Source organism: Bufo gargarizans, chromosome 4, assembly GCF_014858855.1.
Source record: "Bufo gargarizans isolate SCDJY-AF-19 chromosome 4, ASM1485885v1, whole genome shotgun sequence".
In the NCBI taxonomy this organism is placed as follows: Eukaryota; Metazoa; Chordata; class Amphibia; order Anura; family Bufonidae; genus Bufo; species Bufo gargarizans.
The window spans coordinates 267,027,600-267,042,672 of record NC_058083.1 but is presented as its reverse complement, the minus strand read 5'-3'; the positions used below and the strand labels follow the sequence as shown (position 1 = coordinate 267,042,672).

Genomic DNA, 15,073 nt, shown 5'->3' with positions numbered 1-15,073 from the left:
TCTGTAAATCTGTCTCCAGACGTCTACTTTCTGTTATACGGCTGAAGCTGAGAATGTAGAGCAGAGGATTAACTGGCTGGTATTTGTAGGTATAGGCTGAACGCTCTGCACCTAATGTGTCTCCCAAGCTCCACCTGTCCTGCAATATAAACAGTCAGAACCCCCGAATAACTCAAATTTCAGAATTTAATTTTTTTTTTTTCCAGCCAATTTTCGGGGACAAACGTTCATGGGAACACTTTTTCCTGACAACTGGCAGATATAATTGTGCTGCAGTTTGGAAAAGGCTCAGGCTTGAGCCGAAACTACCAATAGAAGTATATGTGGTTGAACAGTAAATACCAAGCTACTCGCACATCCATCATGATTATAGTATCACATTTTTATTAAACATGTATTACAGACATGATTGGCATACAGAAATAAATTAAAAACAGTTAAAAACACCAACACAGTGGTGGAGACCAAAGGGCAGGATAAACCTAATAACATGCAAGTGCACAAAGTGTTTTTAGGGAGGTACTATAAAGTGCGGATTCCAGAGCTCAAACACGAGGATTACTCACACAGTCTAATAGTATGGCTATGAAGAGTACAGATCAAGTAACATATGAAAGAGAAAAAAAATATATAAACTATCCAGTATAATACAAAGTATATAGCAAATAATCTATATAATACCAACCAAATAATTGTGTCCCCGCCTCTTTCATATGCCTTTGTAATAGGCAGATGCAAACGAGCGCTGATGGAAGTGTTTATCGTCGATCTGCCGGTCCTGCCTGAATATTGGGTAGTCTAACAGGGCCCTGAGTGAGTGCCTATCACCTTATGTAACTACATTGGCCCAGATTTACTAATGGGATTGCGCCTAGACCTTGTTGTAGCATCTAGTTTCAGAAAAATAGTCCATATCTGATTTTGGTTGGTCATGCCCTTTGTCTTTATGTTTGTTTAACCAAGTTCTGGAAGTTCCCCTTCCACTTCTCTTCAAGCTCGTCTGTTGATTAGTCCTGACATAATCAGATTCTTCTATATAGAATGAATGTCAGAGAAAGATGATGTCACGCACACAAACCATCAGTATCAACACTGTGTACGTCACCTTTCTGGCAATATCTGTGGTTTGGGGAGAGGGGGACAGGTCCGATGTGGTGACAAACTCCATCTAAAGGGCATCTTTCAGTAGTTTTGTACTTATGAAACCAGCTGATCTGTGTTGGTCCCATGTTCATATGTGCCCTCATTGCTGAGAATATTGAAGTTTTAATATATGAAAATGAGCCTCTAGGAGCAACGGGGGCGTTGCCGTTACACCTAGAGACCCTGCTCTCTCTGCAACTGCTGCTCCCCCTCCACATTGAATGATATAGCCAGACATGATGACATTTACACTGCCTGGCCCTGTCAATCAATGTGCAGAGGGCACGGCAGTTGCACAAAGAGCTGAGTCAGAGGAGTAACAGCAACGCCCCCGTTGCTCCTAGAGGCTCATTTGCATATAATAAAACTTCATTTTTCTCAGCAATGCGGGCACATATGAACATGGGACCAACACAGATGCCTTCAGCTGCCAAGCGCACATGTAACAGATCAGCCAGTTCTATTGGTACAAATCTGCGGACAGATGCCCTTTAAGAATGAATCACTAGAAAAGCGTTCGTTCCTCGTTATTCTACGGTGACTGTACAATGCTCTGATTTGTTGAACACTCTTCTCTGGTTCTGTTCTAGGAAATTTCTCCGAGTACTTCCTCTGCCCAGTGAAAACTGGAGTTCTCTGGTTGAAGAATGGTGCTGCCACCCTGACCCGTTTGCCAATCGAAGCTGCCTGCCCAAGGTTAACGACTGCTTTCTGGGAGACACGTTCCTTTTGGTGAATAAGGCAAATATTTCAGACCCCTCTAGAGAGACTAATGAGATGTCATCTGTTCCTCATCCCGTTGATGCAAACATCTCAGTAAGTTATTAGCGTTAATGACATCAACTAATTGGTACATTTATATTGCCCAGTATAACTTTATTATCTCAGGCAGAAGGGGGCTCTTAATCTCTGTTAGTGGCTCCGAGAGCTCTTCTCAAATACCACGTGAAGTAAGTTTGTGGGTGAAATTGTGTTATTCATTTTCCCTGACAATATTGTATGTCAGCGCTAGATCATATCTTCCTGTGGGAGTTAAATGGCGGCGAGCCCTGCTGCTTCATTTTATTCTGCACCTCAACAGGAAGAGTTTAACGCAGTGACTACGATGTCTGAAATTTTACTCTGGGGTCCTAAATGATGTTTTTGTAGTTATCTGGGAAAATGATTAGCTTCATTATCTAATCTGAGACATTGCGCACCCAAGACAGTATGCATTGACGGCTCAAGGAAGCTGAAAAGGTGGGCTAGAATTCAAAAGCATGATATTTTACAAGCTGGGGCGGACTGGGAATTTCAAGTGGCCCTGGATAAAAACTAAAAGTGGCCCCATTTTTAAGCGGATCCAAAAGAAGGCCGGGGGCAACACAAATAGGCTTGGCAGCAATACTATAATGCAGCACAAATTGCCACCCCTGCAGAACCAAATACCATAGTGCAGTACAAAATACCACAGTGCAGCAAAAGACCAACCCAGCAGAACAAAATGCCACAATGCAACACAATACACTACCCCAGCAGAACCAAATACCATAGTGCAGCACAAAATACCACAGTGCAGCAAAAGGCCAACCCAGCAGAGCAAAATGCCACAATGCAACACAATACACTACCCCAGCAGAACCAAATACCACAGCGCAGCACTAAATACTGCCCCTGCACCAGAAAATACCCCCCAGAAGCTACCCCTTTGTGGCTGCTAGCGCCAGCTGCCCCATTCTATCCTCTTCTCTAATTAAGATATGGATGGACAACGAGGCTGAGAAAGTGAGACACTGACCTCAGCACCTACCGAACCTTACTTTCAGCATCCCCCCCTGGTCTTTCATCACTTCGAAACATATAGAAGACTATAGCACTACCTACCTATTACATCCAGTGACATCTCCTCTGATGTAGATGCCATCTTTCTTCATCTTCTCAGTATGACCCAGACCACCATGATGACATCTTTCAGCCATGCCCTGTCTCTGCAGAGTTTGGGCCACACATATCTTAGATTCCTTACTTTCCCATCATCCTCTCCACACAAACTCCCCATCCTGGTTCTCTCATAGTTTCATGCTGCCTCCACCCCCAAAACTGCCTGCGGCACTGCCCAATGCCCCCAAATACTATACTGCAGAAAAGTTGGTGTCCCCAGTAGTGACTCCAGAAGCAATAAAGCCTGCATAGTGCCCCCAGTAGTCATAAAACCCCACTATAGTGCCCCTAGTAATAACAATGCCCCATGTACTACTCCCAGTAATAATAATGTCCATATAATGCCCCCAGTAATAATAATGCTTCCCATATTACCCCAACCATTCGCATACTGATGACATATCCTGAGGATAGATAAGCAGTTAAAAACACTTGGAAAGCTCCTTTAATAATGCCCCTATAGTGCCCCCAAAATAATAATATCCCCAAATGCCTTCAGAAATAATAATGCCCCCGGTATTAAAACATGCATCCATAGTGACCCCAGTATTAAAAATACCAGCATAGTGGCCCCAGTAATGTCCCAGTATTAAAAATCTCCCTATATGCCTCTATCTAGAGTGTCCCCATTAATCCTGCTATTGTGCCCTGAATGCTCCCCAATTGGCCTCTTTCTGCCTGTGGCTTGAGAGTCCGGCGCGACTGTCATCACACAGTCTGCCATGCCTGCTGTGCCCTGCCATAGTTGAATTCAGGAGAGCACATGCAGCTGCTGGCATACACAAGAGCCAGCATTAATTGCCTCTGGGAGCGCCAGATCATTAGGTCCCCGGCCTGCCGGTGGTGAGGAGGGCTTAGGCGGCTCCCTGGGCATCAGCCCACCAGAAGTTTCCAGCTAGGTCTGTGTCCAGTCCGCCGCTGTTTGCAAGTTATGATTGTAAACTATGGATTCAAGTATTATTAATAGTATTAGCAATTATAGTAATTTACAGTGCAGTGTAGTCCTGAAATGTAATAAGGAATTTCATGTAACCTGGAAGTCATCATTCAACATTTTATGGAGAATATTTACTCTTATGCGATCAGGACTTTGATTCTGATTTCTTACTGTGTGATATCTGATCCGCTAAAATCTGCTGATATCAACCTGTGGTGAAATTTCAATTCCTGTCTAATGTAATTTCGCTGTGATATCTTATAGCCGGTATCGACTCCGTAACTAAACCCTTCAATAATGTGCTCTAACTCAGCATTTCACCTCCGGTAATTAGATGCAATCAGCAGCCAGCAAAACATGGGGCAAACTTTATGGCAGAATACCGCATTTTACAAGCTACAGCATGTTCTTGTAGCCGCCATGTGCATTTTATCGGATGTGTGACTATGGGGGCTTCTAAGCCTCTACCTATAGTGGTTGGTAGTTGGCAGCTCTGCTTCAGGTCTGTTTTTATCATACACAGCAGTCCACAATTAAAAATGGCATTTCTTACATGTAATGTATATAACAAGCCTTGGATCTGAACTCTCAAAGTCTCCTTTAGCCAACACCTTTCTTTTCCTCTTCTGTTAGGATAACTTAAAGAAATGACTCGCTGTCCCGAACCCTCTGCGTTCTAGTGTCGCTCTGCTATGGCATTGAAGGGATAATCCCATGAATAAATATGTAAAAAATGAAAATCGTGAAACTTGCTACAAGATTGTCTCCCGATGGTATAGAGTGCCATCACTTCTCCTTAAGTGGTTTCCCTCGGTCTTAGACCGACTTTGGAGATGTAATACGGAAGAAGGCACACTGCTACATATTTGGTGGCACTGTGCAGCTCTACGCTCTTTTGGGGACTTTGTGCACAACATAGTCCTTGAAGCGACTGGCATCCCTATGCCAAATACAGTCTGTGAAGCTGGTGGAAGCTAAAGGATAGAACTGAGCGTGTTCTTCCGGCTCAGTGAGCAAGACAGAAAAATTTGAAAAAGAGCAAACAGCAGGTGCGATGTACAGATAGATTTCATGGAATAACTCAGTAGCTATAAAATGGAATTACAGTATTCAGAATCCAGGTGCTGGTTTGAGAACTGTATAATATTTTTTTGTTGGACAATGCTGCAGCAATGAATTGCAAGTCACTGACCTCAGCAATACATGGCACAAAATCACTGAAGCCAGTGATTGGCTGCGGTGATCATGTGGTATATCGGAACAAGGGGGGTTTGGGATAGTGAGTCTAACTTTATTTTATTATTCTAATAGCATCCCTTCCTTAATGATAATAAAAAAAATATATACCCAGCCGAACTGGATGCATTACACATTAAGGCTATGAGTATGCTTTTTGCCTTGTTCTCAAGTGTATTTGAGTGCATCCAGAAATGAGCTGACTTCTTTCCTATACCTGTATTCCCTTTAGGATCCACTGCTGACTGTCCTGTAGGTCAGTTTTAACAGTCCCTACAGATGACTCTGCATTTATTTTGGAGGAGATAACTTGATGATCAGCCTGTATGTGAGCTGACACGCTGGCTTTCTCGTCTGTATGTAATCGGATGACGGATTTGTAACCCCTGTATATCATATTTTCCCGCACATTGACCAAGCATTGAAAACATGCAGCAGTACTTCATAATATCATGACAGTTCATCCTGCTGGTTTATCCACAGTTTATTTATTACTTTTTATATTCGTAGTGTAACTTTCATTCTTTTTTGTTTTTGTAATGTGAAGGGACAGTGATGCTGACCATTTTTGTAATAAACTTTCTTTACTGAAATCGTACATTTCTATTAGAAAAATTGCTCTAAAGTGGCCCATTTTGTGCCTTAGCAACTCTCCTCTGTCTTCTGTTTACATAACACAGTCAGTGTTAGCAAGTCTCCCCAGTTATGTAAACAGAAGACAGAGGAGCGTTGCTAAGGCTCAAAATGGGCCACTTAAGAGCTATTTTTCTAATAAAAATGTAGGATTTCAGTAATTAAAGTATATTACAAAAATGGTCAGTATCACTGCCCCTATACATTACACGAATAAAAAAAAGAATGACAGTTACACTTTAAGTACGTTTTCTTTTTGGCTTTATGTTGGCTCCATTTTTACAGGTGTTTGAACCAGTATGGGGCCGATGGGCCATACAGTAAATCAACATGTATTTGTTAGGATTAACTGGAGTTGTCTTACATCTACAAAGTTACTCTGACATTAGAAGGAACCAGTTTTTGTGAGCAGTGCAGTATATTATTACAGTGTGCCAGTACGATTCTGTATATGGTAAGTTTGGCCAAGTGAGCGCTGAAAAGACAGATGTCAGAGAATGTCAGCACTAGAGGAAGAGCACAATAAAGTTCAGCCTGCCCTCCAGAGAGGATAGCTAAAATTATACATTCTTTAACGAAAGGTGTAATGTGACATTTATGTGACATTTTTCTGACTTGCAGAAATCAAAGGAAAATACCAAAGTCGTTTGCAAGCGGTGCAAAGCAATACTGGGAGAGATGGTGTCATCAGGTATGTAAGAGAGAAACCATGCTAAGAGCAGGCTGACAATAAACGGCACGGCCAGCGCTCTTGTTATGGTCATGGCCAGCTGCTTCTTCCATAAGCTGGGGTATTGTAAGGGAAAGATAAGGCAAACGATTCATACTCCAAGTTCATTACAAGTCGTTTCCTATTGTCACTGGGTTTCTTTCTTTTTTTTTTTTTTTTTTTTTTTTTTTTTTTTTTACGCAGAATGTGCTAGTTATTGAATCCTTCTCTAAATGGCTCATTATTTCCAAATTAAACCTCTGAGAGTTGTGGGGAATGATTGATCAGTCCATTGCATTTTGAATGATGCAGGTAGATTCATACTCTTAGTCAAGGGCATGGGTGACCCAGATTATATTTCTAGTAACTTTCTGTGCTTCAGCCTCAGTCTCGCTGTGTGTCTTGGCGTTGTATAAAAATTACTATAGAGATGATATCGCTAATAGTCATGGATTATAATTCAGAGTTGTCTGGATGACTTCTTTTTTTTGGGACAAAGACAAAGACCTTTGGGCCTGCCATATATGGAAGCTTGCCGGGACACGCTGGACGCAGGGTCTGATCAGGCCAAATGTCAGTGTAAAACTGACATTATAATAGATAACCATTGCAGTGTATTCTACCAGTGATCAGATTGTTGACAGGTTTTCTGAGACTTTTCTACTATCCAGAGGATAGGTCGTCAGTATGAGATCGGTTGGGGTCTTACAGCCAGGACCCCTGCCGATTAGCTGTTTCAGAAGCCAAAAGTGCTTGCAGTAGTGCCGCGGCCCGGACTAGGCCGTGCAACATCAGGTTCATCTGCCACATGGCCTAGGCCGGGATAGGCAAACTGCGGCTCTCCAACTGTTGTAAAACTACAACTCCCAGTATGCCCAGTCTGCCTACAGCTATCAGCCTACAGCAGAGCATGATGGGATTTGTCACACTCAAAAAGTCACATGTACCCCAAAAAGGTAGCAATAAAAAGTACAGCCCATCCTGCAAAAAAACTAGATGCTGCAGTGATGTCCCATCTGCACACAGGATCTTTGATGCTCAGTCACAGTGACCATTGGTTTCTTAGTCACTCTTTTGTAATTTCCCGATGATAAGATCTTTGTACTGAAATCGTGGTTCCTGCGGCAGTAAGGAATCTTCGCTCTTTCACAGTTGTGCAAAACAATGGATTACTCCCGAGTCCCACAGCATAAGCAGAGTTACTGGAAAGGGTAACACGGCCATCTTCTAATTTAAGAGCAACACACGAAGCAGTTAATTCAGCAAAATGCAAAACCATTTTCCTGTTCACTACTGCACAGCCATCCAGAGTGACACCATAACATCTCCAAAATGCTATAATCCATCCACAAAAAGATCAGCAGCAGGAGGCAAGTGAAGAATAGGAGTATCCTGTAAATGCAAGCATGGGGAGGTGGTTTCCTTTAGAACAGCTGTGCAGTCATGGGGGGACTTTATGTAACTGTCCGTTCCGTGCTAAGCAACAAAGCTAGTACTTTGTAACCAAAGATCGCAATAACACCTTTGCAAGCGCCATAGACGCCTGTACAAGACATTTTACTCGGTAAAATAAAATTTTAGGCGTATTATTATGCGTTAGACTTCTCCCTTGCATTCATAAGTGCAGTTCGCCTTGTGAACGGCGCAGGCAGCACAGCGATACTGCTGGTGCCTGAAACATCCAATAACAAAGCTCCATACAGCAAGGAGCTTTGTTATTTGGAAGGAAGCTGCCTATTGGTCAGTTTGGGCAAGCTGCCGGGCCATTCGGCGCTCAGCTCTGAAGCTGTGGAGGGAGACTCGTGCAGCGGTGCTGCAATCCTCTTAGAGTGGCGGCCTGGCAGGATAAGCAGCCTCCTGGTGGGCATGCTGAAGGGGTCTGGAGTGAATGCTGAGCAGGCAATCATAGCCAAGTGTTAAAGTACAGGAAAGTCAGATACAGTATATTAGACTGTAATTTAACACTCGGCTATAATTGCTCGCGCTGTAGTCACTCCAGATTTCTCCCTGTGGCTTATTAACCCTATCCTGGAGGGGAGGAAGTTCTGATATTTACATGGGACTATATGTTGGAGGAGCTGAAGGGAGGGCACTGATGTTATTCACATGGGACTGTATGTTGGTGAGGGCTGAACGGAGGGGAGGATTGTTATTTAGAATAGTAATGGTTCCCCTGCATAAATACCAACCTCTTAGGGCGCGTTCACATCACCACTTTTTAGTTCTGTTCTTCTGCTCTGTTAGATGAGTGGAACAACAAAAGTAACGGAAATGCTGGGTTCAGCACATAACTGAGAAAAACAAAGCTGAACAGACTCGATTGACTATAATGGGATCTGTTCTGGATCAAAAAAGTCCTGCATGAAACACACTTTTAAACATTTTAAGCAATATCAGATTCAGTGCATTATTTTTGAGTGAAAAAGGAGAGGAGTACCTTGCAAACATATGGGAATCCAAGGAGATTTGAGTGCTCAGATAACGTTGACCGAGGTCTCAGACCTTAAATAGCCTGTTAGGGTTCAGGCTTATTCACAATCATTGTTAGGGAAGCCAGGTGATGCAAATTTTTTAACACTGCCTATAGCTGTCTAACACACTGAAAATGGTTGAGGCCCACAAAGGAGGAGAAGGCTATAAGAATATAGCACAGCGTTTTCCAATTGACATTTCCTCAGTTTGAAACGTAATCAAGAAATGGCAGTTAACAGGAACAATGGAGGCCAAGAGATGAGCAAGAAACATTTCAGACAGCTGCTCATAGAATTGCTAGAAAGGCAAATCGGAGCTGTTGCTTGACTGCAAAAGACCTTTAGGAAGATTTAGCAGACTCTGGAGTTGTGGTACATTGTTCTGCTGTTCAGTGACACCTGCAGAAATATGGCCTTTGTGGAATAGTTATCAGAAGAAAACATGTCCTGCGTCCTTGCTACTAAATTCAGCATCAGAAGTATGCAAAAGAACATCTAAATAAGCCTGATGCATTTTGGTAACAAGTCCTGTTGAGCAATGCGGTTAAAATAGAACTCTTTGACCAGAATGAACAAAGGAAAATGCGTATGTTTGGAGAAAAAAATCTGACAGAATTTAATGGAAAAAGAAACCTCTGCAGCCATTAAAGGGGACCTTTAACCGCTCGTGACATTATCATGTAAATAGCTGGCAGGGTAGGGCATACTGAAGGCATGTGAGATGGCTTACTATTTTCCCTATGTGCTGCCCCTTTCCCCTACCGTACCCCCCCATTCTGGTTTCCCGCCTGGTATTTAAATTCATACCATCAGTACAGGGAGGAGGAGATGGCCCTGTTTTTTCCTGGCTGTGATGCTCTCCACTGAAATTGGGCAGCTCACTGAGAAACACTGGCGTCTCCTCCTCCCTGTACTGATGGCATGAATTTACATACTAGGGGGGAAACCAGAATGGGGGGCACAGCAGGTGAAAGGGAAGGACGGGGGGGGGGGGGGGCACAGTGGGGGAACAGAGCAGCGCATAGGGAAAATTGTAAGCAATCTCACATGCCTTCAGTATGCCCACCAGCTATTTACATGATAATGTCAGTACCGGTGAAAGGTCCTCTTTAAGCATGGGGTATATCATTAATGCTTTGGGGTTGTGTTACAGCCAATGGCACGGGGAACATTTCACAGGTAGAGGGAAGAATGGATTCAATGAAATTCCAGCAAATTCTGAAAGCAAACCTAACATAAAGTGTCAAAAAGCTGAATTTGAAAAGAGGATGACTTCTACAAATAGATAATGATCATAAACACACCTGAAAATCCACAAAAGACTACCTCAAAAGGTGCAAGCTGAAGGTTTTACCATGGCTGTCACGTACGTGAACCGCCCTGTCATGTGACCCTGGTGCGACTGCTAAGGGTCGATCTATTTAACGCACTCAATCTCTCGCGCCCCTACACACAGGCCTCGGATTGAGCCTCGATCACACCCCAACACGCTACCACCATCTATAACATTTAAATTAATACACTGATTAATTAAGGGCTCATAGAAAACCCCACATCACCCCACTCGCAAGCAGGCTCGCAGTGGCACAGGCCACACGTATAGCAAATACACAGCAATGCAAACCGCACTCATACACTTAAAAAATGGAAGTTATTGGGCTCGTTCAGGGCACAAGGCAAAACCATTAAACATGTGCTTTAATGTACTAAAAAGGTACAGTACTTAGTTACAAAAAGTTAAAAGAAATAAGACCTACATAAACGTGCACAAAACTGTATAAAAATAAAAGGATAAAAAGCAGAAAGGTTCTTGCTCAACTAATTGTGTAGTCAGAGTTCTTCTGGTTTCTGGGACAGGTGGAAAGTGGAACACAACCCAAATTGTGTCCAAGAAATGTTCCCAATAGTTCATTTTTATCCCCATTCGGCAGAGGGTGGAGCTGAGAGGAGTCTCCCTCCTATTTTGTCCCAGCCTTCTGGGATGGCCCTCATTTCCTGTGCATGCTCCACCTCTCTTACTCAGCTGGCAGGCATGAAATATTATTAAAACATGGCTTTCCGTCCACACTAATGGATATTCAGGACCCGACATGTTTTAATAATGTATATTATATCCGGCTGATCATTTTCATACCACACATGACCGGTGTGGTTGTCCCAGAAGGTGAGATACTGGTTATGTGGGAATGCTGGCTGTCAGGGATGGGATGTTTAGACCCCACTACGATGCCCACATCACGCGGAATGCAATGGTCACAATTATGAATACGGGAGTTGTATCAGAGATGAGTTATTGCTTATGAGATATTTTCTTCATCCTATGGCACTGTATTTGAAAAGCTTCTGGACCCCTGTTTTTTACCATTCAGGTGATAAACTGATTTCCTCCAAGGCCAGTGCGTATTCAACCTACAGGCATGTATAATCACAGAATGGCATGAACATATATGGGATCACACACAACAAGTATAAAACATACAGAGATAATACAAGTTATGAGAATTGTTGTCCATTTCTCACAATGGCCCTCTCAGTCACCTGATCTGAACATCATTGAAAATCTGTGGATAGACCTCAAAATAGCAGTGCATGCAAGACTGCCAAGGAATCTCACAAAACTGGAAGACTTTTGCAAGGAAGAATGAATGAAAATCCCTCAAACAAGAATTGAAAGACTCTTGGTTGGCTACTATGTTTGGTACCCAAAGTTTTTCTTCGGGCCCTTTTCCGTTTGTCATTTTGAAAATGTAAAAGATTAAAATAAAAAAATTGGATTGACTTAAAATACAAAGGGAATGTGACATCCTTAAAGGGGTTCTGCACTTTGTTTAAACTGATGATCTATCCTCTGGATAGATCATCAGCATCTGATCGACAGGGGTCCGACACCCGGGACCCCCGCCGATCAGCTGTTTGAGAAGGCAGCAGCGCTCCAGCAGCCCCGCGGCCTTCTCACTGTTTACCGCTGGACGAGTGATGTCACGACTAGAACTGGCATGGGCAGGGCTAAGCTCCATTTAAGGGAACGGAGCTTAGCCGCGCCCTGGCCAGTGATACTAGTCGTGACGTCACTGGGCCGGAGCGCCGCTGCCTTCTCAAACAGCTGATCGGCGGGGGTCCCGGGTGTCGGACCCCTGCCGATCAGATTCTATCCAGAGGATAGATCATCAGTTTAAACAAAGTGCAGAACCCTTTTAACTTTATGCCTTTTGGACATCATTTAGTCTTCAACTTGCTTAACTGTTCACAGTAACAGTAATCTTGACATGGGGTGCCCAGACTTTTACATGCCACTGTATATTGTTAGTTTTCTAAAAAAGGACCTTTCACAACTCCTGACATGTCTGTTTTAATAGCTCCATGGATTCCCCATGTAATAACAATTCTGGAGCATCGATTCTTATGACTCTATGTTGTGCCATTCCTTTATAAGTTCTACTAGAAGTTAGTAACATAGTAACATAGCACATAAGGCCGAAAAAAGACATTTGTCCATCCAGTTCGGCCTGTCATCCTGCAAGTTGATCCAGAGGAAGGCAAAAAACCCCTGTGAGGTAGAAGCCAATTTTCCTCACTTTAGGGGAATAAAAATTCCTTCCCGACTCCAATCAGGCAATCAGAATAAATCCCTGGATCAACGACCCCTCTCTAGAAGCTATAGCCTGTAATATTATTACGCTCCAGAAATACATCCAGGCCCCTCTTGAAATCCTTTATTGTACTCACCATCACCACCTCCTCAGGCAGAGAGTTCCATAGTCTCACTGCTCTTACCGTAAAGAATCCTCTTCTATGTTTGTGTACAAACCTTCTTTCCTCCAGACGCAGGGAATGTCCCCCCGTCACAGTCACCGTCCTGGGAATGAATAGATGATGGGATAGATCTCTGTACTGACCCCTGATATACAGGGAGTGCAGAATTATTAGGCAAGTTGTATTTTTGAGGATTAATTTTATTATTGAACAACAACCATGTTCTCAATGAACCCAAAAACTCATTAATATCAAAGCTGAATATTTTTGGAAGTAGTTTTTAGTTTGTTTTTAGTTTTAGCTATTTTAGGGGGATATCTGTGTGTGCAGTTGACTATTACTGTACATAATTATTAGGCAACTTAACAAAAAAACAAATATATACCCATTTCAATTATTTATTTTTACCAGTGAAACCAATATAACATCTCAACATTCACAAATATACATTTCTGACATTCAAAAACAAAACAAAAACAAATCAGTGACCAATATAGCCACCTTTCTTTGCAAGGACACTCAAAAGCCTGCCATCCATGGATTCTGTCAGTGTTTTGATCTGTTCACCATCAACATTGTGTGCAGCAGCAACCACAGCCTCCCAGACACTGTTCAGAGAGGTGTACTGTTTTCCCTCCTTGTAAATCTCACATTTGATGATGGACCACAGGTTCTCAATGGGGTTCAGATCAGGTGAACAAGGAGGTCATGTCATTAGATTTTCTTCTTTTATACCCTTTCTTGCCAGCCACATTGTGGAGTACTTGGACGCGTGTGATGGAGCATTGTCCTGCATGAAAATCATGTTTTTCTTACCTTGCAGACTTCTTCCTGTACCACTGCTTAAAGAAGGTGTCTTCCAGAAACTGGCAGTAGGACTGGGAGTTGAGCTTGACTCCATCCTCAACCCGAAAAGGCCCCACAAGCTCATCTTTGATGATACCAGCCCAAACCAGTACTCCACCTCCACCTTGCTGGCGTCTGAGTCGGACTGGAGTTCTCTGCCCTTTACCAATCCAGCCATCTGGCCCATCAAGACTCACTCTCATTTCATCAGTCCATAAAACCTTAGAAAAATCAGTCTTGAGATATTTCTTGGCCCAGTCTTGACGTTTCAGCTTGTGTGTCTTGTTCAGTGGTGGTCGTCTTTCAGCCTTTCTTACCTTGGCCATGTCTCTGAGTATTGCACACCTTGTGCTTTTGGGCACTCCAGTGATGTTGCAGCTCTGAAATATGGCCAAACTGGTGGCAAGTGGCATCTTGGCAGCTGCACGCTTGACTTTTCTCAGTTCATGGGCAGTTATTTTGCGCCTTGGTTTTTCCACACGCTTCTTGCGACCCTGTTGACTATTTTGATTGTTCGATGATCACGCTTCAGAAGCTTTGCAATTTTAAGAGTGCTGCATCCCTCTGCAAGATATCTCACTATTTTTGACTTTTCTGAGCCTGTCAAGTCCTTCTTTTGACCCATTTTGCCAAAGGAAAGGAAGTTGCCTAATAATTATGCACACCTGATATAGGGTGTTGATGTCATTAGACCACACCCCTTCTCATTACAGAGATGCACATCACCTAATATGCTTAATTGGTAGTAGGCTTTCGAGCCTATACAGCTTGGAGTAAGACAACATGCATAAAGAGGATGATGTGGTCAAAATACTCATTTGCCTAATAATTCTGCACGTAGTGTATTTATACATATTAATTAGATCTCCTCTCAGTCGTCTTTTTTCTAAAGTGAATAACCCTAATTTTGATAATCTTTCAGGATACTGTAGTTGCCCCATTCCAGTTATTACTTTAGTTGCCCTCCTCTGGACCCTCTCTAGCTCTGCTATGTCTGCTTTGTTCACTGGAGCCCAGAACTGTACACAGTACTCCATGTGTGGTCTGACTAATGATTTGTAAAGTGGTAGGACTATGTTCTCATCACGGGCATCTATGCCCCTTTTAATGCAACCCATTATCTTATTGGCCTTGGCAGCAGCTGCCTGACACTGTTTTTTGCAGCTTAGTTTGCTGTTTATTAAAATTCCTAGATCTTTTTCCATGTCAGTGTTACCGAGTGTTTTACCATTTAATATGTACGGGTGACTTGCATTATTCCTTCCCATGTGCATAACTATAACTTTACATTTGTCAGTGTTAAACCTCATCTGCCACTTATCTGCCCAAGCCTCCAATCTATCCAGATCGCTCTGTAGTAGTATACTGTCCTCTTCAGTGTTAATTACTTTACACAGTTTAGTGTCATCTGCGAAAATTGATATT

The 15,073-nt window shown here is 42.8% G+C and overlaps 1 protein-coding gene across 2 annotated transcripts in view; it reads left to right on the top strand.

Annotated features, from left to right (window-relative positions):
• Positions 1-15,073, top strand: part of UBE3D (ubiquitin protein ligase E3D) — a 217,278-nt gene that overhangs the window by 55,557 nt on the left and 146,648 nt on the right. For both annotated transcript variants that reach the window (XM_044289798.1, XM_044289797.1), the window contains exons 4-5: positions 1,734-1,959; positions 6,491-6,560. In XM_044289798.1, coding sequence (XP_044145733.1) covers positions 1,734-1,959; positions 6,491-6,560 — 296 coding nt within the window. The remainder of the gene's footprint in view (positions 1-1,733; positions 1,960-6,490; positions 6,561-15,073) is intronic.